The sequence below is a fragment of the Ornithorhynchus anatinus genome, chromosome X1 (assembly GCF_004115215.2).
Source record: "Ornithorhynchus anatinus isolate Pmale09 chromosome X1, mOrnAna1.pri.v4, whole genome shotgun sequence".
Taxonomy (NCBI): Eukaryota; Metazoa; Chordata; class Mammalia; order Monotremata; family Ornithorhynchidae; genus Ornithorhynchus; species Ornithorhynchus anatinus.
This window is the reverse complement of record NC_041749.1, coordinates 47,991,243-48,018,208: the sequence shown is the minus strand read 5'-3', so window position 1 is coordinate 48,018,208 and position 26,966 is coordinate 47,991,243. Positions and strand designations below refer to the sequence as shown.

At 51.4% G+C, this 26,966-nt stretch overlaps 1 protein-coding gene across 1 annotated transcript; it reads right to left on the bottom strand.

The window, feature by feature from the left end:
• Nucleotides 1-1,694: 1,694 nt before the first annotated feature.
• Nucleotides 1,695-26,962, bottom strand: PKD2L2 (polycystin 2 like 2, transient receptor potential cation channel). The gene is made up of 15 exons (XM_039910259.1): nucleotides 26,650-26,962; nucleotides 25,231-25,332; nucleotides 23,991-24,124; nucleotides 22,725-22,981; nucleotides 21,977-22,198; nucleotides 19,170-19,398; nucleotides 14,980-15,150; nucleotides 13,504-13,685; nucleotides 11,327-11,447; nucleotides 10,434-10,535; nucleotides 5,759-5,844; nucleotides 5,133-5,187; nucleotides 3,646-3,770; nucleotides 2,443-2,559; nucleotides 1,695-1,812 (listed from the first exon to the last, which is right to left on the bottom strand). Exons 1-14 carry the CDS (start codon nucleotides 26,960-26,962, stop codon nucleotides 2,448-2,450), a joined length of 2,211 nt encoding a protein of 736 aa, XP_039766193.1. The 3' UTR covers nucleotides 1,695-1,812; nucleotides 2,443-2,447.
• Between the last annotated feature and the right edge of the window lie 4 nt (nucleotides 26,963-26,966).

Sequence of the window (26,966 nt, the reverse complement as noted above, 5' to 3'; positions counted from 1 at the left end):
CTTCCCTGGCACCTATATAGGTATCTTTCATGGCCTATTACTTGAGCACCAGCCCTTGAGCATCAATCAATCAATAATAATAAAAATAATAATGGTGGTATTTGTTAAGTGCTTACTAAGTGCCAAGCACTGTTATAAGCTCTGGGGTAGATACAAGGTAATCAGGGTGTCCCATGTGGGGCTCACAGTCATAATCCCCATTTTACAGATGAGGTAACTGAGGCACAGAGAAGTTGTGACTTGCCCAAAGTCACACAGTTAATAAGTGGCGGAATTGGGATTAGAACTCACGACCTCTGACTCCCAAGCCTGTGCTCTTTCCACTAAGCCCCCTGCTTAAGTGCTTCCCGTGTGTAGAGCACACTGTACGAAGCACTTAGAAAAGTACACACATCCCCTTTTCCTTCCTATCTGTGATTTTAGTGTCTCCCCCACTAGCTTGTAAGCTCTTTTAGGAGGCAGGAATCATGTCTGCTAATTGTTTTGTACAGTCCCAAGCGCTTTAGTACAGTGTTTGCTGCATACAGGTGTTCAATAAATAGCATTGGTTAATTGGTAGCAGGTCTAATTCCAGGGGTGCCCGGGTGGTAGTCAGGCCCTCTGGGGAACTGTGGGTCAGCCTGTAGGACTGCCCCAAAGTCACACGGTCCTCAGGCAAAGTGGTTTGGAGACCAGTGGCTTTCCTCCCTCTTGAATTCACATCTCCTGGAGAGGATAGACCCAACCAGTGGCTCTCTGCCCCTCCCCATCCTTTCTTTCCCCTCCTTCCCTTTTTGAGCTCCAGGGTGCCTCTTCCTGGCTAGGTCCCCCACCTTCCTCTCCAGGAGGATCGGGCCTCCTGAGTCAGTCACCTGCACCCCATCACCCTGGATCGCTCCCTCCGAGGGGCCTCAAGCTGGGCGCCCCCCAGGAAGTCAGTGGCTGGCGATCCACACCCAGCTCTGGTATAAAGCTGCCCACCCCTAACCGAGTGATTAAAGCAACAACAGTGATGCTCAACTTGGGTCATTTTACTAAACCAAAGCCCTGGAGGCCCTACTGGCTTAGAAGAGTCACACCACGGGTGGGACTCCGATAGGATTCCTGGTTTAGAAGGATTTCTGAAATTTAAATCAGTGGTGGTCCACCTCCATTCTGGACCTCAGGCTTTTCTCTTGTGCCTGGGAGCAGGAGGAAATATTTGTCAAGCACTTTATTCAGGGAACTTCTTTGGGGAGCCTTGACTTTGTAGGGCCCCCAACAAGGCGGTGGTTTCAGTGGTGGTGGACTGCCACGGGTCATCTGGCCGCTTTGGCTTGAGGCGAGGGGGCTGCTGCCATCTCCCTGTGAAGTCTGCAGGGCCTGATGTTGCTCAGTGGGAAGTCTGGCCCCTACCCCGGAAAATAGGGCGGAAGCAGTAGGTGCCCCACTGGCCTGGCACCGATCTGCCTGCAAGGCGTGGCGGGGAAGAGAGGGACTTGCTGCACCCACCCTGAAGCCAGACCCAGGGGAAGTACAGTCGAGATCCAGCCTCCCCTTGCACGCTTTCTCCCCTGGATTCCTGGACCACTGTCCTCCCACCTTGAAGGAAGCCCTGCTCACTGACACCACCCCCACCGTGTCTGCCAGAAGACAGCAGAGAGTTACGTTCCGCTCACTGGCATCGTTCCTCGTGTCCTGTCCGCTGGGTTACGTGCAAGGGATGGATTTGATGTCAGTCTGATGAGCAGTTTGCAGCGTTGGAGGGAGGCCCTGGCCCATAGTTTGCTCGAACAGTTTGGCCGACCGGAAATGGATGGCTTCTCTTTGTGGTCTCGTTCCACTGCTACGACTCTGAAAGCCAAAAACTTTTCTGAGGGTGGAAACCGGTCAGCTGGAAAGGCCCCCTTACCTTAGCAAGGCCAGCCAAGGGAGTCGAAATTACAGTTGCCTCGGAGCCGAGTTACCAGAGAGCATAGGGTTTGCCCTGGTGGGCGTCCGGCCCCCGCCGCTACCTCCCCTCCTGCCCCCAGCTTCCTCCGTCCTTCCAGGATCCTCAAAGCCTGAGCCGGTCGGGAATTTGGTCTTACACCTAGCTGGCATCTTTTCTGCTTTAGTTTCTCTGCTTCTTGACAGAACCCTGATTAAGCCCTGGGACGTATCTAGAGCATCCTGCTGGGGCCAAGCAGACCTGGGGTAAAGTAGGAAGCAGGCAGCCTGCTCTGATTAGCTGTGTGACCGTGGCACACGAGGGCCCTGCTGTGTCCCCCTCTACCCACGAGCCAAAATGAAATGGGTCTGGATCCCCAAGTCTTTCCCATCTGGGACCGTTTCCTTGTGCTCATGGGATGAGCGGCGAAAGGAGAAAAGCCCTTCGGGAGGCCCTTGGAAATAAGGGCCATCCGAGTCCAAAGAGGTTCCTAGCACCCTCTCGGACCCGCAGCCTCAAGGAAAAGACATGGGGCTGCCATCCTCGGGACATACCTCGCTCACTTCTTGGCAGCTGCCTCATTAGCGGCAGAGATCTTCTTCATCACGTGGTTCAGCTTGGAACTGAGGTAGTGTAATTGCTTCTCCAGCTCAATTGTGTATAAAAAGAGCCTGGAATGGGTTCAGATGTTGAAGTGAGAAGGCTGAAGCCCAACACTGCCCCCAGTTCCACGCTCCCCTTCTTTCTGCTGGGGCTCCTCTGGACAGGCGGAGCGGCTGTTTAGTGAAGTCAGGGGAAGTGGGGTGCATGTGCGCATGCTTCGGCTCTCCTATCCCCAGCGTGCATGGGTGTGTGTGTGTATATTTGTGTATTTGTATGTGTGCGTGCATGCTCTCAGGCTCTCCTCTCCCCAGCCCCCCTCGTCCCACTAATAATAATAATTCTGGTATTTGTTAAGCACTTACTATGTGCCAGGCACTGTTCTAAGCGCTGGGGTACAGACAAGGTAATCAGGTTGTCCCACGTAGGGCTCACAGTCTTAATCCCATTTTACAGATGAGGTAACTGAGGCACAGAGCAGTTAGGTGGCTTGCCCAAGGTCACACAGCAGACGAGTGGCAGAGCCAGGATTAGAACCCATGTCCTTTGACTCCCAAGCCACTAGCTGCTGATCCAGAAATCAGATAAAGCCACTCCGTCCCCTGGGGGCCTCTCCGATGCCAGAGGCTCTGGACACCCGGACACTCAGGTGAACGGTCAGGCCCCTGGTCATCTTGTTCCCCTTGTAGAGTGCTGGCAGAGGAGGTGGGGCAGGGGCTGGGGACGGGGGGCGGGGGGTCTCAATTCATATTCACTGACCAGGGGTCCAGAGGGAGGGGTTCTTTTGGAGGTCTGGGTGCCCTAGAGCTGCTTAGAGGTAAAAGCGGTCTTGGGCCTGATCCCAGGCCCTAGGTGTTCAGACCTCCTCCTTCCTTAGAGCCAGCCTCCTTGGGCAGTTGTGGGGACAAGCTCTTGGGCCTCTTGGGCAAGTTCAAAAGTGAGGCTAGAAGCATCTGCGCCAGCAAAGGGAGTAGAGCAGTAGCCTCCAATTGAATAATTAAAAGGCATTTGTTAACGCCTCCTCTGTGCTGAACACTGTACGCTGAACGCTGGAGTGGATACAAGTCCATCGGATCAGCCAGTTCCCATCCCACATCAGTCCCCAGGGGCTCCTAGTTCTCTGCCTGCAAAAAGGCCTCCTTCCCCCGCCATCTTACTGCTGGAATTCTTGCTGGCTGACCGGCTCTGCGTGGTCCAGGAAAGCAGCTGGCTCTTCTGGAGAGTAATACTTCTGCTGAAGCCTGTCTCTCCACTTTTTCATCTGGATCGCGCTCTGAATGCTCTGGCCGAGCAGGAGAGGGAAGGGTAGAGTTCTGCCACCCGGACTAGCGGGCTCCCGCAGGGAAGCACCCCGGCACAAGGAAGCAAACGGTCCTCTCTGCCCAGGTCTACTGACTCTGCCGTACTCTCCCAAGCAGTCGGTACAGTACTCCGCACCCAGCAAACACTCATAAATACTGTCGATTGATTGTCGGCCAGCCCCTAGGTCAAGCACGGGGGCCTTAGTTACCACCTTTATTTCCCCAGACTCCTTGGCACCTTAGACTTGCTGCCATCGCTACTGTTGCTCCTGCCCACCCTCCTCCCTCCGTCACCAGAGAACTCAGTTGGGCTTGATGCAAGACGGGCATAGCTGCAAGGGGCAGGGACAAGAAGGCGGTGGGCATTCATTCACTCACCTCGGTTTTTATTTCCCGAGGGGCCTGCGCTAAGCCCTGGAGAGAGGGAGGAGAAAGGGCAGCAATGGGCCCTGGCCCTCCAGGGGTTGGCAATCTAAGGGGTAGCAGCTGGAGTCCCAGAAAACAAAGGAATCAGTCCCCATCCGTGAACTGGAAGGGTGATAAAAACGATGCGGGCAGCCACAGTCACTGCAGAGAACCCTGCTGGGGCACCCCCAACCTTCCACAAGTTGGGAGGTGTGTGATGCTACCCTGCTTTCTGAACTTGGTCTTGCTTGGCCTAAAGCGGGTCTGGCTGCTACCTGGCCCAGTGGTGAAAGGGTGCCTGACTCGTGCAGGGAGATGGAGGCTGACTCCAACTGCCGAGCCCCTGCAGCCCCAGGCCTCGGCTCCTCAATTCCCCAACGGTGACCACTTCACACTTCCGAGCTGGGGACAGCGCCTTCCCTCTGGGCAGAGGCCCAGGGAGCTTCAGGTGGGATCCCCGGCTCCTCGTGCGGCTGAGCAGCCCGAGCCGTAGGGAAAGCAGCCTGCAGCCTGATCCTGGGCCGGGAGGGGAGAGTCAGCCCTTGCCGGATGCCAGGGCCAACCCTCGATCTGTCTAGGGACTGGGGAAGGACAGGAGCACCAGTTTGGGCATAAGCAGGGGCGCTCCCGTCTGGGGCAGGAGTTCTGCTCCTTCAGCTGCTCTCTCTCTTCGCCCTCCGCTGGAATCTTGCCCGGGAGCTGTGCCATTAGGGAGTCTCAAGTGCTGCCCGCCCATTCCAGACGTCCGGCTCGGAATAGGCCACAGCTGGGCCAAGCACTCGACTGGACAGTGGGTCCCAAGCCCCAGGGAGGGTTGGGGCGGCGATGTTTCGGGGAGAGTCGTTTTGAAAGCTTTCTCTGAAGCAATGAATTCCAAAGCTTCAGATGTTATTTTAAGAAAATGAAGGTGGGGTGCGAGGCGGGGGTGGTGGTCCTACCTTTTCGTCCATGACTCCTCTTCCAGAGAGTGAAGCCAAATCCTCCATTTCCTTCCTTTTGAGAAAAACAGATGAGATAGAGGATCGTGCCCCACAGTGAACCAGTCAGCCACAGGATGGGAAGAGAGAGGCAGTGGCAGCGGCCGCTACTGACCAACGAATACATTTCCGAACCGAGGATAAAAATTCTACTTCTGTTCATTTTGCTGTGACTGTAACAACGTTACCTGTTCAGGACCCTTGAGCAGGATGTAAGAGCTAGCGATCACTGGGCCCAGTCATGATGGTAAACTGCACGCCCATGGCCAGAGGTTTAGAGATAAGAAAACAGATGCAGAGAGCCAGGTAAATGCAGAAGTGAGGGTTTACATTCAGGTCAGTGGGGATGAGCCGCTGGCAAGAGCCTTCAGCCTTTGTGGTTCCCATGAATCGATCAGTGGTATTTGTTGCGTGCTTAAGGAGGGCAGAGCCCCGTGCCAAGCACTTGGGAGAGTACACTATAACAGAGTTGATGGACGTGATCCCTGCCCTCGAGGAACTTCCAGTCCAGTGAAGAGTATGCACCCAATTCTCTCAGACTAGACTAAGAGAGGGAAACTGGAGAAAAATGGGAAAAAGAGTCTTACAAGTCCTTGTCTTGCAATTCAGGATCATAAAGATCATCCATCGTGGTTTTCTTCAGTTTCAGTTTCACCAGCGCCTTGTTGTATCCCTGAACAAAATTGTAAAAAAATCCAGAGCTAAGGAGCAAGAATGGGTCCTGCTGCCTGGGGTCCCATGAGGCCGGGGGGCGGGGGTCTGTGGGAGAGAAGCGGAACCAGAATGTGGTTCCTAACCGATTCAACCCCCCAACCCTGCCTCGTGAGTGTTCTCTGTGTGAGAATCTGTGAAGCACTCTGTACTAAGGCTTGAGAATGTACAATGGAATAACATTGGTAGACACGATCCCTGCCCACGAGGACCTTACAGTCTTCAAGGGGAGATAAGACATTAAACTCAATTACAGATAGGGGAAATAGTAGTGTGTAAGTGATGTGGGGCTGGGGTGAATATCAAAGTGCTTAAAGGGTACACAGCCCCGTGTATAGGCGATGTAGAGGAGAAGGTGTCTAGGAAGATAAGGGCTTAGGGAAGGACTCTGGAGGAGATGTGATTTAAAAAAGGGTTAAAAAGATGGAGAGAGTGGTGGTCTTTCAGATGTGAAGGGGAAGGGAGTTCTAGGCACAAGAGGGGACATAGGCATAGGGTTGGCGGTGAGCTAGACGAAATTGAGGTTGGCATTATAGGAGTGGTGTGTGCAGACTGGGCTGTAGTAAGAGATCAGTGAGGTTAGGTAGGGAGTGGAGAGTTGATTTAAGTGCCTTGCAATCTATGGAATTATTATTATTGTTATTTCTCTATCCTTACTGACACCCATGCCCATTGCCCTCACCAGTTGTTCCAGATGTTTACTTCCCTCCTGTTTCCTGTCCCCTCACCTCCCCCATCTCTTGCTCCTAAAGACCTGGTCACCTACTTTATTGAGCAAATTGAAATTATCAGATGTGATCTCCCTAAAATCTCCCCTTGCTCCTCTCCGGTCCCCACCTCCTCCTGCCCTTTCTTCAACTCCCTCATCTTTCCCCAGCAGTATCTCAAGAGGAGATCTGCCTTCTCTCAAAATCCACCCTCCCTCCACCAGTGCATCTAACCCCATCCCTTCACACCTTATCAAAACAAATGCCCCCTCCCTTTTTTCCCCTCCCTGACCGCCATCTGTTGGCTCTTCAGTGGCTTCCTCCCCATTGCTTTCAAAAATGCCCATGTCTCCCCTATTCTAAAAAAAAACACTCCCTTAACCCCATGGCTGCTCTTCACCTGCTGTCTCCATTTCCTCTCGAAGTCTGTCTTTGACCCCCTCCAATCTGGCTTCCATCCCCTTCACTCCACAGAAACTGCCCTCTCAAAGGTCACAGATGATTTCCTTCTTGCCAAATTCAATGGGCTCTATTCCATCGTAATCCTCCTCGACATCTCAGCTGCCTTCGATGCTGTCGACCAACCCCTTTTCCCGGTAACATTATCCAACCTTGGCTTCACTGACACTGTCCTCTCCTGGTTCTCCTCCTATCTCTCAGGCCGCTCATTATCAGTCTTTTTTGTGGACTCCTCCTCTACCTCCCATCCCCTAATTGTGGGTGTCCCTCACAGCTCAGTTCTAGTTCCACTTCTATTCTCCATCTACACCCACTCCCTTGGAGAATTCATTCACTCCCATGGCTTCAACTACCACCTCTATGTGGATGATTCCCAAATCTACATCTCCAGCCCTGATCTCTCTCCTTCTCTACAGTCTCTCATTTCTTCCTGCCTTCGATTGATCTCTATTTGGATGTCCCATAAAGTGTGCGGGCTGGGTTGTAGTAGGAGAGTAGTGAGGTGTGAGGTAGGAGGGGGCAAGATGGTGGAGTGCTTTAAAGCCACTGGTGAGGAGTTTTTGTTTGATGCGGAGGTGGATGGGCAACCACTGGAGTTTCTAGAGGTGTGGGGAAAGATGGTCTGAATGTTTTTGAAGAAAAATTATCTGGGCAACTGAATGAAGTATGGATTGGAGTGGGCAGAGACAGGAGGCTGGGAGGTCAGCAAGGAGGCGTATACAGTAATCAAGGTGGGCTAGGATAAATGATTGGATTAATGTGATAGCAGTTTGGATGGAGAGGAAAGGGCAGATTTTAGCAATGTTTTGTAGGTTGAACTGACAGGATTTAGTGACGAGAAGCAGCATGGCTTAGTGGGAAGATCACAAGCTTGGGACTCGGGGGTCATGGGTTCTAATCCTGGTCATGGGTTCTAATCCTGGCTCTGCCACTTGTCAGCTGTGTGACTTTGGGCAAGTCACTTAACTTCTCTGGGCCTCAGTAACCTCATCTTTAAAATGGGGATTAAGACTGAGCGCCACGTGGTACAACCTGATTACCCTGTATCTATCCCGGTGCTTAGAACAGTGTTTGGCACATAGTAAGCACTTAATACCATTATCATTATTATTATTATTATTGTTATTATGGTATTTATTAAGCACTTATATGTTTCAGGCACTGTACTAAGCACTGGGGTGGGTACACGCAAATTGGGTTGGACACAGTCCCTATCCTACATGGAGCTCACAGTCTCAATCCCATATTTACAAATGAGGTAACTGAGGCACAGAGAAGTAAAGTGACTTGCCCACGGTCCCACAGTAGACAAGTGGCAGAGCCGGGATTAGAAACCTTGACCTTCTGACTCCCAGGCCCGTGCTGTATCCATTATGCTATGCTGCTTCTCATGATGGATTGAATATGTAGGTTGAATGAGAGAGAGGAGTCAAGGATAATGCCAAGGTTACAGGCTTGTGAGATGGGAAGGATGGTGGTGCTGTTCATTCATTCATTCAATAGTATTTATTGAGCGCTTACTATGTGCAGAGCACTGTACTAAGCGCTTTGGATGAACAAGTCGGCAACAGATAGAGACAGTCCCTGCCGTTTGACGGGCTTACGGTCTGTCTACAGTGATGGAAAAATCAGGGGCAGGACAGGGTTTTGGTGAGAAGATAAGAAGTTGAGGTAATGGGAGGACATCCAAATAAAGATGTCTTGAAGGCAGGAAGAACTGTGAGATTTCAGAGAAGGAGGGAGATCAGCATTGGAGTGGTAGATTTGGGAAGCATCTGCACAGAGATTGTATTTGAAGCCACGGGAACGTTTTTGTAGAAAAACGATCTCCCAAGCTCTTCATATAGTGCTTCATATAAGTAATGTCAATATCAGTCAAGAACATGACTTTCAGTGGTTAGCGCAACCAAAATACAGTTAGATGAAATATAATGGAACAATGACCTTCCCAAATTCATGGGTTCGGAAACAAGGCTAAATGTTGATCCAATAGCCTAAAGTTTAGGTGTTTCAGGAAAAGCATGAAATTCAGGGAAAATAGTGGCTTTTCCCTAAATTTCCAGCTTCATCTTTCTCCTTCCATCTCTTTCCCAAACTTCACAGTCAGTCTACCAATAGTATTTGAGTTTTAAATATGTGCAGAGCATTGCACTTGTGAGAATGCAGTAAAATGAAAAGTTATGGTTTATACTCTCGAGAATCTGTGAAGCACTTATTTCCCCCATTGCCCAGAGACAGTAGTGGGGGGATTTAATTCTTCAAGAAGCAATTTGTCATAGTTCCCAAAATATACCCTAGAATGGTTTATTGATTTCTTTTTGTTATTTCAAAATAATAGCGTATATTCTCTATATTATTACTCTATTTGTTATTAGGATATTGTACAGTGGAAAGAGGTGTAGTCTAAATTTATATTATTATGAAATGATTACATTTGAAGCAGTATTGCCTAGTGGATAGAGCATGGGACTGGGAGTCAGAAGGACTTGGGTTCTAGTCCTGGTTTTGCCACTTGTCTGCTGTGTGACCTTGGGCAAGTCACTTCACTTCTCTGTACCCCTGTCACCTCAACTGTAAAACGGGAATTGAGACTGTCCCTATGTGGGACAGGGACTGTGTCCAACCCAATTTGCTTGTATCCACCCCAGCACTTAGAACAGTGCCTGGCACATAGTAAGTGCTTAATAAATATTACTGTTATTATTGTTGTTATAATGCCGATCTAAACAATGACCTTTCTCTGGGTACAATACTCTGAGGACAAGACTTCCCAGACTCCAAAGACGAAAGAGAAAACAATCCTCTGTAGCGAGGATGGGCATCTCACTCCTTGTCACCATGAGCAGGGTTGTCCTGAGCCCCAGCCTCCTGTGCCCCTGCCATCTGCTCCCTTGCCTCCTGCCCCCCTGCAGTCTGCTGCCAATGTGGTCAGACAGGAACAGAGGGTCCTGTGATCAGACAGGGACACAGGGTCCTGAGACATGTTCAGGCCAGGACAAGGCAAAGTCAGCCTAATATCTGCATCGCACAAGAGGCAGGCTGCAATGAGCTCCTCTCCTTCCCTTTGGGCTTGCCAACACCCCAGACTGGCCTTGGTCTGAGCGAGAAAATCACACTCAGCAGAACAGGGGAAACTCTTCCCATTTCAGCTTGAAGAAAGAATCCTGGTCAACAAGCCCTGGCACAAAGTGAATGAACTGGGGTTTAAGGAAGATGCAAGATTTAAAACCAGAGTCCTTAAGCTTGAGGCTTTCTTTTTAGTAAGCCAGAGAATTATGGGATTGTCTCTATCTGTTGCCGAATTGTACATTCCAAGTGCTTAGTACAGTGCCCTGCACATAGTAAGCGCTCAATAAATACTATTGAATGAATGAATTATACTTACTTGTCTAATGAGGTCGCTGATCTCAAAGTCTGGACTTTTAATCACAGAAAAGTCAGCTTTCACTTCAGAGTAGGTGTCATTAATAATAGCCAGGAACATGTTCTATGGAGAAATGGAATATGCAAAGAATGTCTGTTACACATTCATATCAATCAATCCATGGCATTTACCGAGCACTTACTGTGTGCAGAGTACTGTACTAAACACTTGTGAGCAGCCTGGCTCAGTGGAAAGAGCCCGGGCTTCGGAGTCAGAGGTCATGGGTTCGATTCCCGGCTCTGCCACTTGTCAGCTGTGTGATTGTGGGCAAGTCACTTAACTTCTCTGTGCCTCAGTTACCTCATCTGTAAAATGGGGATTAACTTTGAGCCTCACGTGGGACAACCTGATTACCCTGTATCTACCCCAGTGCTAAGCACATAGTAAGCGCTTAACAAATACCAACATTATTATTATTATTAACAGAGTTGGTAGGCATGTTCCCTGCCCATGGGGAGCTTAGAATCTAGAAGGGGTGACCAACATTGAATTTCATCATCTGTCAAATGGGGATATTAGCTCTCCTTCCTCCTTAGACAATGAGCCCCATGTGGGACATGAACTCGGTCTGACCTGATGATGTTGTAGTTAGTTCAGTGATTGGCAGAGAGTAAGCATTTAAATACCACCGTTATCATCGTTGTTATTGTTGTTGTGCTGCTGCTGCTGTGGATGATAGTAAGGGAGGCCTTGGTGGCACAAACAGCTGCAGTCTGCCTGGCTCCAGAGCATGTGCCCAGGTCGGTGTGGCAGCAGAGTTAGAGTGGGCAACTGCAGTTAACCCAATGTGACGGTTTGCTGTCATGTTTCCTGCCCTCTCCCAGAAGGCAAGACTGCACAACAGCAACACTCACCAGTAGCACGAAGAACACAAAGAAGACGAAGGTGATGAAATAAATGGGCCCCAGAACCCGGTTGGCCTGCTCAATGCTGACAAAATTGATATCGCCCAGGACGATTCGAAATTGGGTAAATCTTTGGGAGAAAGAGAGAGGAAAAAAATTGAGAAAAGGTGCCTCCCTGCCTCCCCCATGGATGGCACCTCTATGTGCAGAGGCCCCTCCGTCCCGGCGGTCTCTTCCCTGCTGGCTCCACTGCTGCATGGCTCCGAGTCTCTACCTCACACCATCTGACGCTAACGTTGCCCAAGAACGGGACCTGCTGCCCGCCGAGTCTCGAGGAGACACAGTTGTCCAGAATGGCCCTAGTCAGTGAAGAGCAGGTGGCACCGCGGGTGCAGTAAGGGTTAAAATCAGGCAATATTTCAGCCCCTCTGCCTGTCGCCTTGCCACTAACAGAGGGCCAGTCCTCAAAGCAGCAGGGCCTAGTGGAAAGAGCCTTGGCTTGGGAGTCAGAGGACCTTAGTTCTAATCCCGACTCTGCCACTCACCTGCTGTCACCTTGGGCAAATCTCTTCACTTCTGCAGGCCTCGGGGTCCTCATCTCTAAAATGGGGATGAGGTACCCCTTCTCCCTCCCCTTTAAACTGTGAGTTCCAAGTGGCCTGGGGTCTGTGTCTTGTACTTACCGCAGCGCTCAGTACAATACTAGACACACTAAGCCCTGAATACCACAATTAAGTGCTGGGGAATGGTGTCTTCTGTGACTACTCTCTAGTCATCCTGTCTGGCCCCTAGGCCTTTCCTGATTTAATTCTCCGGCTCCGAGGCCAGCTTGAGTGTGGGGTGTCTAGTCCCTCTAGTTCCTGCTGCCATGAGGAATCTTCAAGCTCTCCTGTGCTGGGACAGACCCTGGGCTACACCTACACCAATCTCTGCTGCTGGGGCCGACCCAGTGACTGCGGGTTCTAAAGGGTTTGCTCTAAGATGTGCAGGGCCCTCCTGTTCACAGGTATTAATAGCAATAATAATAATGGCATGTGTTAAGTGCTTACTATGTGCCAAGCACTGTTCCAAGCTAGCTTGGTCTTCATTGCCCCTCAGGCCTTTTCAGCGTCCTATGGAGGCAGCAGGGAGAGAGCCCTCCCCATCCACCCCTCGACTCTTGACTGTTGCGTGGGAGCCAGGGGTTCATCCTCCCACCTGCCGCACCAGTCCCAGAGGTAACCAAAGGAGAGCATCATAGTAGAGTCTGCTCTGGCCAGGTAGTTTTGGCCTTGCCAAATCCCAATTCCCAAGGCAAAACGCCAACCTCACTGTGATGCGTGCCGAGGATGTAGCGTGCAGTGTGTCTGTTCAATGTGTGTCAGGGATAGACATGTACGGTGTGTCTGCTGCGTGTATCTGACATCCGCATGTGGTGCTTCCGCATCACGTGTGGGAGACCAAATGTAGGCAATGCATCTGACTAATCATGTGGGGGATGTACCCGTCATACATGTTGGGGACACACACGGATGGTGCATCTCCACCACGTGCATCAGGGACGTATGAGTTCAATGTCTGTGCCATGCAGGCCGGAGACACACAGGTCCAGTATGTCTGGGCTGTGTGTGGGGGCTGTGTGTGTTGGAGGCACATGTATGCGTTGTGGTTTGGTGCATCTGGGTGTGCACATTGTTCCTGCTAGCTGGGCCTGAAAGCTCCGCAGGGAACATTCTGTCCCAGGAGGCTCTGGGCAGGTGTAAATGCAGCCTGTGGAAGTAGCAGAGCTGTAACCGCAATGCCATGGTCCCCAGCCCAAAACAAGCCGGTGAGGCAGGACTGAGAGAAGGTCAGGGTGAAGGTCCCCCTGCCCCTCCATGCCAGTACCTGTGACCCAGCCCAACTGGACCCATGGACACCTCCACAGCCCCCGTGTGCCCTCACGGGGCTCCCGGGAGGCAGGAGGGGGCTGCCAGTGTGCTCAACCCCAACCCCAAAGGCTCACCGGGCCACACCACTTCTGGCTTGCAATAACTGCCCCAAAGGGCTAGAGTTCCTGGCCAGAAAAACTAAAGTTAGATTTATAACACCCGATTTGAGTAACTCCTTCTCCTTAAAGGACAATGGGAAAAAGTTTAGCACTTTGTCAGCACTGGGTATTTAACTGGAAATTCATATTCACCCTTGATTTTTAAAAAAGAACATACATGCAGTTTGGAAAAGTGGAAAACTCTTCAACCTGGGAGCCAAAGACCAGGTATCCCAACTGAGCGTAAGCAAAGAAGATGATGAAGAACATGATGGCGAAGCCAATTATGTCTTTGGCACAGCGGGACAAGGTGGATGACAACTGAGACATTGTCTTATTGAAACTGATGAATTTGAATATCTGGGAGAGAGAGTCAAAACAAAACAACATGAAGCCCAATCAACCGCTGGGATATGTGATATTACCAGAGTGCTCGGTCTTAAATCCTGGCAGCAGGAGTAGCCGCCCCATCAGCCTACCCCCCCCCCCGCCCCCCCAACTGGGACCGTAGTCAGCCTCCTCTGGGTCCTAAAGCCCGTCATTTCTCCTGTTCTTTCCACGCAGGATTGAGAACCTTGTCTATTCAATGCACTCCAAGTCCCTGCACTCCCATTGCAGCCACCACCCTTCAACTGAAGCCCATCCCGGGGCTGTTGGATGTTTCTGAGGAATGGATCTTCCAGGGATCCCAGACAGCTGTTCTTGGAAACACTTGGGAAGCTCCCAGACACTAAGGGGCGGAAGCCCACAGCTGGTAGGGAAACCCAGCCCCTTCTGCCATCGCCCACCAAAAACCCGGGTGCTCCCAGTTCCCATCCACATCCCTGCCTCTAGGGCCCCGCCGAGAGGCCCAAGAGCAGGGGAGGGAGGCCTCGCCCCTGAGGGTGCCCATGACGTCTGGGCCAGCTGTGGCCACTGACTAGGAAGGCAACAACCGGGACAAGCTGATTTTCAAAGAATCCATGTGGCCCCTGAGCCGGTTGTGTTTGCTGGTTATTAATGTTTTCTGATTCTCGCCTAATCCTAGAGGGGAGAGTAGTTGTTTTTACTTCCTTCTGAAGGGAACAGGGGTGCCCAATGGGGGACTAAGTTGGCTTGGGAAGGGGAAATAATTTCAAGCACTAGTGCCTCTCCCAAGTGAGTTGTCTGCAGCAATGCTGCCCAACCCATTCTGGGAGACTCTGAGGAGCATTCAGATGTGTCTGAGGCTTGGAGACCCTGCCAAGCTGGGATTTTGGGTGGCAGGAGTGCGTATCCGCCCACAGACTGTGGCTGGGTACTCGATCGGACCAGGTTAAAATGCCTCCACCAGAGGCAGAGGGTAATCCTCTGGGGCCATTTCCCTAAACCTGAGGCACACCCAGTGGCTTCCCAAACCCCAATCCCTGCCAGTTTCCCGGCTGCCCACAAAGGCACGGACACCCTCCCTCTTGTCAAATGGAGAAACAGAAGGGCAGAATGGGGCTTGCAATTCAGCCAATCATGGAGACCTGTGTTTCTGGTGCAGTCTGTCATGATCCTGAATTGTTCTGGGAAGAAAACATGTGTTTGCCTCAGGGTTTCTCTGGGACAAGTGAAGACGCTTGGAAACTGTGCCAAGGTAAACTCCTTGGTAAGATGCTGGGCAAGCAGGAGACTGGGCATGAATAAATACCTTTATCCAGGCAAAGAAGACGTTGATCGCAATCATGTTGTTGTACCGAGTTTGATAATATGCGAGGAAATAAAAGTCTGGGTATTCCTGGTCATCTGACAGCAGCTTGTCCAACAAGAGGGACACTTTTGAGGTTCGATAGATGTTAAACGCAATGGCAAAGCATGACAGCTAAATGAAAAAAAATGCAGCGGTGCAAAGTTGGAGATGATATCGCTTTTTAATTCTAAATCGCTTTCTTTGCTCTCTTTAAATTTATAACCTACCTACTTCTGAACCACAGAAAGGCAAATTAAGTGTTTGGCTACAATGGTGAGGGAGAAATGGGCAAGAGAGGTGGCATCGGCCTGACTGTAGCTACTGGACTCTCCCAGGTGCTTAGCACAGTGCTCTGCACAGAGGAAGCACACATTGAATACTGTGGATTGATTGTCACAAACTGATGTTTTCTGCAATAAAAAGAGAAACTCTCGGGACAGTGCTCCCTTCCCAGGTTTTTGTTGCATTTAGCCAAAATCCCAAAGGGGCCTCTGGGTCAACTCGATCTGAACTGATTGGCTGGGTTTCTGTCCCGGGTTACTGCTAACTGTTAAATGTGGTAGCCATTCTAGGAAAAGATCAGGTCTCCCTGGCCACGACAACTCAGAGAATTGATGTAATCGCTCAGCTCACACGGGTCTAGACCCCTCCCAACGCTTTGCCTGAATAACCTAGACAGGAGTCCTGGGATTTGAAGGGTCCGGGTCATTGTTTCCAGTTCTTTGCTCTGCTTACACCATGAAGTTGTGGCCTTAGCTCAATGGCAAAGAAGAACACAGAGCCAATGAGAGAGACTTTGAACTGTGTGATGAGGCACCCGCTGTTTACAGCCCCCAAAACACCCAGTGCAGCCAACAGGTAGCGTGTCTTGAGACTAAAACTGAAAACCTCCAGTCATACGGGCACAAGCCCAGCGGACTCCATGGGAACCCACTGCCTTAGCTGGTGGGCATTGACAAATCTGTACAGGTTCCAAGATCTACTACCCAGGGGAACAGCATCATCAATCGTACTTATAGAGTGCTTACTGTGGGCAGAACACTGTACTAAGCACTTGGGAGAGTACAACAGAGTTGGTAGACATGTTTCCTGCCCACAAGGAGCTTACAGTTTAGAGGGGGAGACAGACATTAAAATCAATGACGGATATGTACGTAAGTGCTGTGGGACTGAAGGTGGGGTGATTAAAGGGTGCAAATCCAAATGTGCTGCCTGAAAGAGGCTCCGGGAATCTTTGTTGAGATGTGTTCTGGGAGTCTCCCCGTTGGCTACAATTGGGTCTGGCGGACCATTCAGTTCTTGTCCACTCTGTCCTTGGCCTCAGGAACAAGGCGGTTCCAATTGCGTGCCTTCCGGGACCTTCCCACTGAGTTCTCGTCAGCAACGAGGTGACATAAAGGGTCTGGGAGAGAATGATTTCAAAGAGTGCTTCTCTGGGCAACGTGACCCTCAAACTGCCCAAGATAATCTCTGGCAAAGGAGCCTCAGGTCCACGCCTATTTCTACCCAGTCCTGGGGGAGTGGCCACTACCCTCAGTGTGGAATGCTGGGCTCTGAGAAAGTGGGTCTCGGGGCGTGTAGCTAGAGCCATGGGCCTCTACTGGATCGACAGGGTTCTCTCACCTCTCCACTCCAAGAAGCTCAAGGAACAGCCGAGGAAAGACAACACTATCCCTTTAGATGGTGTGATTCGGAGGGGTACCGTGCTCACTCTCAATCAATCAATGGTATTTATTGAGCGTTTACTTGGTGCAGAGCACTGTACTAAGCGCTTGGGAGAGTGCAAGCCCAAGCTTGGGAGTAAAGACTCACCATTGGCTTTAAAGCACTTCATCTCCTTGCCCCCTCCTACCTCACCTCACTTCTCTCCTACTATTCATTCATTCATTGTCAGTCAGGCATATTTATTGAGTGCTCACTATGTGCACAGCACTGTACTAAGCACTTGGGAAAGTACAATACAACAATAAACAGACATTCCCTGCCCATAACGAGCTTACAGTCTAGAGGCGGGGAGACAGACATCAATACAAATAAATAATTACAGATATGTACATAAGTGCCATGGGGCTGGGCGATGCAGAAGAGTGACACAGAATGGAGTGGGAGAAGAGGAGAGGGGAGGGCTAAATCTGGGTAGGCCTCTTGGAGGAGATATGCCTTCAATAAGGCTTTGAAGTGGAGGAGAGTAATTTTCTGTCCACTTGAGGAGGGAGGGCATTCCAGGCCAGAGGCAGGATGTGGGCTAGGGGTCGGTGGCAAGATAGGCGAGATCGAAGCACAGTGAGAAGGTTAGCATTAGAGGAGCAAAGTGTGTGGGCTGGGTTGTAGTAGGAGAATAGCGAAGTGAAGCATGAGGGGGCAAGGTGGCGGAGTGTTTTAAAGTCAATGGAGAGGAGTTTTTGTTTGATGTGGAGGTGGATGAACTAACCAGTGGAGTTTTTTGAGGAGTAAGGTTACATGTCCTGAATGTTTCTGTAGAAAAATGATCTGGGCAGCAGAGCGAAGTATGGACTGGAGTGGGGACAGTCAGGAGGCTGGGAGGTCAGCAAGGAGGCTGATGCAATACTCCAGGTGGGATAGGATGAGTGATTGTATTAGCGTGGTAGCAGTTCGGATGGAGAGGAAAGGGCAGATTTTAGCAATGTTGTTAAGGTGGGACCGACAGCATTTAGTGATGGACTGAATATGTGGGTTGAATGAGAAAGAGGAGTCAAGGTTAATGCCAAGGTTATGGACTTGTGAGACAGAAAGGATGATGATGTCGTCTACAGGGATGGGAGAATCACAGGGAGGACAGGGTTTGGGTGGGACGATAAGGATTTCTGTTGTGGATATGTTAAGTTTGAGGTGATGGCAGGACATCCAAGTAGAGATGTCTTGAAGGCAAGAGGAAATGCAAGACTGCCGTGAGGGAGAGAGATCAGGGATGGAGATGTAGATTTGGGTATCGTCTGCACAGAGGTAGTAGTTGAAGCCAGGGAAGTGAATGAGTTCTCCGAGGGAATAGGTGTAGATGGAGAATAGAAGGGGACCCAGAACTGAACCTTGAGGGACCCCCACAGTTAGGGGATGGGAGGTAGAGGAGGAGCCCGTGATGGAGACTGAGAATGAATGGCCAGAGAGATAGGAAGAAAACCAGGAGAGGACAGAGTCAGTGAAGCCAAGTTTGGATAACGTTTCCAGTAGAAGGGTGTGGTCCAGTGTCGAAGGCAGCTGAGAGGTCGAGGAGGATTAGGATGGAGTCGAGGCCGTTGGATTTGGCAAGAAGGAGATTATTGGTGACCTTTGAGAGGGGAGTTTCTGTGGGGTTAAGGGGATGGAAGCCAATTTGCAGGGGGTCAAGGAGAGAATTGGAGGAGAGGAACTTGAGACAACAGGTGTAGACGACTCGCTCAAGGAGTCTGGAGAGGAATGGTAAGAGGGAGATGGGGTGATAACCGGAGGGAGCCGTGGGGTCAAGGGAGGGTTGTTTGTAGGATAGGGGTGACATGGGCATGTTTGAAAGCAGTGGTGAAGAAGCCACTGGAAAGCAAACTACTACAACCCAGCCCACACATTTCACTCCTCTAATGCAAACCTTCTCACTGTGCCTCGATCTTGCCCATCTCACCCCCGACCCCTCGCCCACATCCTGTCTCTGGCCTGGAACCCCCTTCCTCCTCAAATACGACAGACAATTACTCTCACCCTCTTCAAAGCTTTATTTCATCTCCAAGAGGCCTTCACTAAGCCTCCCCTTCTCTCTTTTCCACTCCCTTCTGCATTACCCTGACTTGCTCCCTTTGTTCTTCCCCCTTCCCAGACCCGCAGCACTTACGTACATAGCTGTCATTTCTTTATTTAAATTAATGTCTGTCTCCCCTGCCCTAGACTTTAAAGCTCATTGTGGGCAGGGAATGTGTCTGTTTATTGTTGTATTGTACTCTTCCAAGCACTTAGTACAGTGCTCTGCACACAGCAAGCACTCAATAAATACGATTGAATGAAAATGAATGAATACAATACCACAGAGTTGGTAGACACCGTTCCCTGCCACAACGAGCTTAGCCAGTCTCTCTCTCTCTTAGCTTGCAAACTGATACCAGGAGGATGGGTTGATCCAGAGCCAAGTGCTCAGGGTCTCCATTACAGATGCAGACCATACTCACCGCCACCAGTAGCATTTCCAGCCAGTTCCAGCCACTCCTGAAGTAGGCGAACTTAAAGTGTTTGATTTTTATGATCTCTTGGACTGTAAAGGCCACTATGAAGAGGCAGAATATGACTTCACAGGATGCAAGAAAATAGTCAAAGAAAGTCACGTATCTGAGGAGCTTTACGGAGAAGAACTGCGAGGACGGGAGTGCGCCTCCAGTTGCGGGGAATTCGATCACCAATCTGAAAAATGATGCATCTTAGAAATGTCACTAGGTCATCTCTCATGGAAACATCTCCTTGGGGTACCTGAATTTCCTGTTGAGGGTATGATGGTGCATGATGGAGATTCTGAAGTCAGTATTCTGCTTTTTCCCCACTGTCCCCTCACCCCCAGCCACATCCAAGGAACCCAGGCTTGAGACGTCACCTGGGGAATTGACCTGGGTCCTACTGACCCTTCCTGTCCTCCCGGGATTGTTTGGTTTTCCTGGGGACATCCAGTGACCAATGGCCACCCCAAGCCCCTCAGGCTGCAAGTGGAGCAAGCCTGGAATCCCACTTGGAGGAGGAAAAGGGTGAGGTCAAATGTGTTTCCTCTATCACGGTCTCCAACTAGATCAGTGATTGGGCATGCGGTCCCATGAGATTTTGAGCTCGGTCACTCCTCACCAGCAGAAGTCAGCCTGGGACCTGGTGGCCGTGGGGCCCTGAGGTCCGGGAACCATTTCAGGTGGGAAAGGGAAGTGTTCTGCTTGTGGGGGTGGCTGCCCTGTCATGTCCAGAAAAGCCCTCCTGTCACTTGGTGACCATCTAGAAAGTGAGATGCCCTCTGGAGCTCCCCACCCAAAAAGCAGAGTCAGACACCTTGGTGGTCCTGGTCTCAGGAAGGATGGGGAAGAGGAAGGGGGAAAAGGAGGGGGAGGAAGAGGTGGAGGAATAAGATAAGGAGGGGAGGGAGGAAAATGATTTTTTCAGCAAAACACCATACTAAGCTCTGGGAAAAAGAACAAGGATTAAAGTTATACACTGCCCCTGGTCCTCAAGGGGTTCATGATCTAAGAATAACGGGATGCAGACGAGGCAGTCGACAGACCCATGAGGAAGGTGGGACAAAAATTAGCAAATGACACAAAAAGACAAGAATGACAAGCACAGATGTCACACTAGGGAGAATGAGCAAACTGGACACCCAGAGCAAGGCCAGGAACATACAGGAACACCCAGCCCCTGTTCACAGTCAAGGCCGGAGGAAGAGCAGGTATCTTATCTCCATTTCACAGGTCAAGAAACTGAGGCCCAGCAAGATGAAGTGACTTGCCCAGGCAGCTAGTGATCAGCAGGTCAGTGGCAGAGCTGGGACAAAAACCTGAACCTCCCAGTGCCCAGTCCAGTGAGCTTCCCACTAGGCCGCGCTGCGTTTTGGGGTTCATCACATAAACCTCGGGAAAGCGTTCAGGCATCCAAAACCAAGTATTGCTGTCAAGATCTGAGGCCCAGATGAAATGCTTAGTATTTTGGTGGTGACAGGTGCAGCTTGCAATCCCAGCTCTGGGTCTGGGCTCTCAGAATCTGCCTGAACCTAGTTTAGACGGCGGGCCCCGTGGCGGTCGGGGACTGGGTCCGGTCTGATCGAATTGCATCTACTCCCGTGCCTGGCACAGAGTACCCATAACTCAAATATGAGGGAATAAAAGAGGCAGTCCAAGTCCCCAGGAAACCAGCAGGTAGTGCAGTCAACCTGAAATGCTGACTGCTCACAACCCAGAAAATATCCTAGAGGCACAACCCACATCCCCCTACAAGCCTTACCTAGTGAATTACCAACACCCCCATTCATATTAACCCAATGGCCACCTTCGCGGAGGCTCGGTAATGTGCACTGCCCCCTAGTGGGCACTCAATGAACACCATACGCAATGCGAGGCCAGCACAGTGCTCTGTACATAGTAAGCGCTCAATAAATACTACTGAATGAACAGACAACCTGACGATATAAAATTCTGCACAAATGATGCCCGGGGAGAGGCTACTTTTGTCTCAGTTCTCATGCTCTAGCAGTGGATGCCTTATCTAATTCACCTAAATCTGTAACCCTTCTAACTCGAAGTCTAATAATCTGGATATAATGCGACGGGGAACAAGAAGCCCACACTGAACACTTCACTGCCATTTTCCAAAGTGCATGCCATGGGTTGGTGTGTGGTAGTCTAGTGGGTAGAACATGGGCTCGGGAGCCTGTATTCCTGGTTTCGAATCCGGGGCTCTGCCTGTCGTGTGACCCTGGCCAAGTCACTTTATTCATTCATTCAATCATATTTACTGAGCGCTTACTGTGCTACAGAGCACTGTACTTTACTTTTCTGTGCCTCGGCTTCCTACTCTGTAAAATGGGGATGAAATTCCTCTCCTCCTCCCCTTTAGAGAGGCAGCGTGGCCTAGCGGATAGAGCCCGGGCTTGGGAGTCAGAAGGACCTGGGTTCTAAACCCAACTCTGCCACTTGTCTGCTGTGTGACCTGGAGCAAGTCACTTCACTTTTCTATCCCTCAGTTCCCTCTTCTGTAAAACGGGGATTAAGCCTTCGAGCCCCATGGGCTATTTGCTTGTATCCACCCCAGCGCCTAGTACGGTGCCTGGCACACAGTGAGCACTTAAATACTGCAATTATTACAATTATTATTTAGACTGTGAGCCCCATGTGGGACAGGGACTGAGCATGAGCTGGTTATCGTCTATCTACCTCAAGGCTTAGTACAATGCCGGGCACATAGAAAGTGCTTAACGAATACCACAATTATTATTATTACCTGACAAACTCACCTAATGATACAAAACAGGTTTATGTTCACGTTGTACACGGAAAAGTCAATGAACACTACTCTGGTTCCACGGGTGAGCCAGCTGTTCAGCCTGAGTGAAGTGAGTTTCTTCAAGCTCTTGGATTTTGATGAGGGCAAAGTCAAGATAAAGCCCCCATTTCTGTAAATGCCGATGGATCCCCAGTGAAACGGAGACAAGGAAACAGAAGCAGAGTACTTCCACCTGCCAGACAGAGAAAGGCAGTTCAGCAAAGGGAAAGCAGGTCAGAAAGGAAGACGTTTGCCCTTGAGTCCGCCACTGCTCCATCAAGAGTGGGCCTGGATTATTCCCAAGGACTCTGGGCACTGGCCTGGCAGTCCGTGGGGAGGGCCCTCAGTTTCTGGGGTTGGGGGGCGGGGGGAGGAGCGACAGCAGTGGGATGTCTTGCTCTGCCGTGCTCTGCCCTGCCCTCGTGGCAGCATCCCTGGAACACCACTCATCGCAGCCAACAGGGCCTCCGTAGCCCAGCCACGGGTCTGGCTTCCTGAAAGTCTGCCCAGCTGTATGCCATGCCAAGTGGGCGGTGGTGGCCCGGATGGTTCCCTCTCATGGCCCCACCAAGGAACTGGTCCCTCCCAGGGAGCAGCGTTGGCCAAAGGAGGCCTACGCGTTTGTCGACCAAGGGAAAAGGGCGCTTGCCACCTTTATCCAGGGGGATGAGGCACCGATCGTCCTTGAGGTGCCCCTTCCGTCCCTCTGGGCTACTTACTCTGGTCCGTTGTTGAGGCCGAAACTTGATGTGTCTTCGCCTTTAAAACTGTAGTCGTAGTAACATTCTTTCATCAGCGACTGGAAAGACGGGTGAACAGTGCACGTGTTGTTACGGACTTTGAGCTGGCGGACTTGGGGAGCCCCTAAAAGTAAGTTCTCGTAGTAGATCCGACTGTTGTTTTTGTGTCCAGGGAGAGTCTGATTATTGTACCACGTGTCCCAGAACAGACCTTCCAGAAGGGGCCCTTCTGCATACTGCATCCAATGGGGAGATAAAAACGGTAGGAGGAATTAAAGCGTTTGCCGAAAAGCCCTGCGGCAGTCGCACTGAAACGTCGCAGTGGGGAAGAAAACATTGGAGAGAGGACTACTACAACCCAGCCCACACATTTCGCTCCTCTGATGCTAACCTACTCCCTGTGCCTCAACCTTGCCTACCTCACTGCTGACCCCTCGCCCGCATCCTACCACCACCCCTACCACCGTCAGAGGCGATTAGTGCCAAGGAGGGAGATGGCAATTGAAGGCACCATCCAGCTGCCCTGCTCTTTACCTCACTGAACGGGACCCACCGTTCAGTGGCAACCAGAAGCAGGAAAGTCCTGTTCTCATAAAGAGGCCCCCCTGTCCCTGGCAGCCCCGGGTCCAGCACCCGAGGGGAAGGTGGGAGCAACTCTCTCCCCTCTCCGTCACCCCACCAGTTGCTTTTTGGCTGAGGAGGCACATGAGTCAGGCAGATGTGATACCGAGAAGGGAGAGAGAGAGGGCTCGGCCCCACATGGAGAGCGTCTCATGCTGCCCTTTTTCCATTTACCCAGCCGGCCCAATACCCTTGCTAGCTGCTCCCTATCTTTCCTGCTTCCTTTGGTCCTGAGGTGAGCCCTCTGAGGGACAGGGACTGTGTCTAATTTCCACTTTGTGTATTCTCTCCCAGTGCTGAGTACAGAGCCCTGCACTCAATAAAGTGCTTACTAAATACTGTTACTACTCTTACTGAGGCAGAAACAAGAGTGGAAATATGTTGGGCTTCTCTAGTTCTGGAAAAACACAACAACAAACCCTCTCCATCAATGTACTACTCTATAGGCTAATGGAATCTTTATTCTTAAATGAAGAGGGAATGGGGAAGATTCGAATGTGGTTTCACCTAAAATGACTCAAAATAATGCACAGGACTTTTGGTGCTGGTTTTCACGGGCTGAATTCCAGTTCTCATTCTTTACCCTTCTCCAGGCCCCCTCCACCCAACCCAATAAAGGCTTACCTTCCAGAAGTCAACCAGGCTGGCGATAGTCCTAAAATTCATCCTGTCACTGTCAGACACAGGAGTTTCCAAAAAGAGATTGGCCATGACTTGGTTTAAATAATACATGTCTGTGTTCACCATCCCAAAAGTCACTAAAGAGAAAGAACCATCTGGTAAAATCCCAAGTAGATGCCTTGTATCTCATTCACGATGAAATGTGACATGGAACCGTTGCATTCCTTTTTAAAAAAGCACTACATTACAGTAGTTAAAAATCTGTGTTCAAACTATCAGCTCAAGCCACGGACATTTTTTCCGGCTAAAGAAATCCCTAAGGATATATACAAGGGCAAGATTATGTCTCATTCTGCATTCAGGTTAGACCGCTCGGCTCCGCTCGTTGTGGGGAGGGAACGTGTCTGCCGACTCTGTTGTGTTATACTCTCCCAAGGGCTTGGTACGGTACTCTGCACGTAGTAAGCACTCAATAAATATGATTGATTGGTGGTGCTCAATCCACGTAACAGTCCTGGTCCCAAAAGTAAATTTGGTATTTCGAAAAGATAAAGGTCTTTGCAAACATAAATGAAAGGGCATACGAACTGGGTGATTCCTTGAGCAAGAGAATATCATCGCCAAACCAAGAGCTCGGAGAAGCAGCATGGCTCAGTGGCAAGAGCACGGGCTTGGGAGTCAGAGGTAATGGGTTCTAGTCCCGACTCCGCCACTTGTCAGCTGTGCGACTTTGGGCAAATCACTTGACTTCTCTGCGCCTCAGTTACCTCATCTGTAAAATGGGGATTAAGACTATGAGCCCCCTGTGGGACGACCTGATTGCCTTGTATCCCCCCAGCGCTTAGAACAGTGCTTGGCATGTAGTAAGCACTTAACAAATGCTATCATTATTAATAGCACCCAGCCGGAAGGAAAGCTGCCTTCTGATTGAACGCTTCCTCACAGCCCGTTCTGGGGACGGCTTTTTCACATAGTGGCCTCCTCCCCTCTTCCCCCGCCCAGCCCCTTCTTCCCTAGGACTGCTGCCCGCTACTCTTAAATCGTTTGGAAAAGCATTGTGTTGACAAAATGGGACTATCTCGGAGGAATTTGCCAAAGAGCAGGATCGCTGTCCATAAAGCCACGTTCCCTTCCCAGAACGGTCTTCCCATCAAACCCTCCCACTACTCGGTGGCTGATGAAGCAATGTCCCCGGATGATAGAAGAATCAAACCCCCACGTGTTCAGTTACCGGGGAACTTACGAATACACAAGTCCGTTAGGAAAATAATATAGATCGACAGCTCCTGAAGGGTAGTTCTGATTTCCAGTTCTTTACGGTACTTCAGGCTCGTCTTCACAGACCCTACAGAGAATGAAACGAGATTTGGGGCACTTTTTAAATGAACCAAAAACTTAACGAGAATATTTTTCTCAAGGCCCCAGTGCAGTGGTCTGCACACGAGGAGGGCCCGGTAAACACTGCCGCCATGTGAATGCCCAGCCGTGCCCACCGTAGAAGCGATACCTTCTATCCGACACCGAAGCGGCACGGCCTGGTGGAAGGCGCCCGAGTCTGGCAATCGGGAGGCCTGCGTCCCAGTCCCAACTCTGTCTCCAGCCTGCTGGGTGACCTAAGGTTAGTGCCTTAACCTCTCTGCGTTTTGCTTTCCTCATCTGTAAGATGAGGATGAGATACCAGCTCATCCCACCTCTTCTACTGGGAGCCCCGTGCGATACAAGAATTTGTTTTGACCTGATTTATCTACCCAGGGTCTACCCCGTGCTTGGCACGGAGCACGTGCGTAATACATGCCATCGCTATTACGATTATTTCTGTCTGTCTCATTTATTCCCCCAGGATTTCTGCAAAGCCGGGACTTGCGAAGGTTAACGGTTACGACTTCACAGACAGGGAGAACTGGAGGGCCGAGCCGGCTAAGGTCACAAGGGAAACGAATGCCAGATGGACGGGTGGAGCGGCCACCTGGGGGACAATTGTGCCCCCACCCTTTCCCTCCGGGGCTCCAAGCCAGAGAACTACGGGAACTCGACGCGGTGCACTTGGAATGAGAGAAAACTCCACCGGTCCCCGGCGACCCCCTGAAGACCACGCCCCCACCTGCCCGATCTCTGCTCGGCCCACTTCCTTCAGCCTTTCATTCCTCCCTCTCTCCACCCCCGCCCACTCTCGCTCCTCTTTCCACTACCCGCTCCTCCGGCCTCAGACCCCGCCCGCTCCCGCTCCCGCTCCTCCGGCCTCGGATGCCGTCCGCTCCCGTTTAAGCAGCGTGGCTCAGTGGAAAGAGCCCGAGCTTGGGAGTCAGAGGTCAAGGGTTCGAATCCCAGCTCTGCCACTTGTCAGCTGGGTGACTGTGGGCAAGTCACTTCACTTCTCTGGGCCTCAGATACCTCATCTGTAAAATGGGGATGAAGACTGGGAGCCTCACGTGGGGCAACCTGATGACCCTGTATCTACCCCAGCGCTTAGAACAGTGCTCTGCACAGAGGAAGCGCTTAACAAATGCCAACATTATTATTATTATTTTCCGGTCTCTAACCCCGCCCACTGCCGCTCCTCCGGCTTCTAGCCCCGCCCACTCCCCCCGCCCACTCCCGCTCCTCCGCCCTCTCGCCTCTCCTCTTCTCCCCCCGTCCTTTCTCGCCCCTCCGGCAACCTCACCGCCCCCTCTCTGGGCCGCGGACTGAGGCCTCCGGGCCTTGTCGGGGCTCCGGTCCTGGGGCGCCTCGGCGTCCCCGGCCGGCCGGACCCCGGTTTGGGCCGGACCCTGCTTGCCGGCGCCGCCGGGGCTCTCGGCGGAGCGGCCGGTGACGGAGGCGACGGCGGTGGCGGCCTTTGGGTTTCGAGGGGCGGGAGGCTGGGGGCCCCGGGCTTCCTGGGGAGGCGTCGCTGCCCGGCCCGACGACGGGGCCCCCGCTGCCGGGGCCCCGAGGCCGGGGCCCCGCGCCGCGCCGGCGCCCCGGGCCCGGTCCATACCG

Bases quoted from the DNA above. Each gene is read 5' to 3' on its own strand.
- PKD2L2 (XM_039910259.1), bottom strand. From the start codon at position 26,962: ATGGACCGGGCCCGGGGCGCCGGCGCGGCGCGGGGCCCCGGCCTCGGG. The intron at 24,125-25,230 runs GTAAGTTCCCCG...CTTTCTCTTTAG, and splicing joins CCTAACGGACTTGTGTATTC to TGACTTTTGGGATGGTGAAC. The intron at 11,448-13,503 runs GTATGTTCTTTT...TTTCTCCCAAAG, and splicing joins TCCACTTTTCCAAACTGCAT to ATTTACCCAATTTCGAATCG.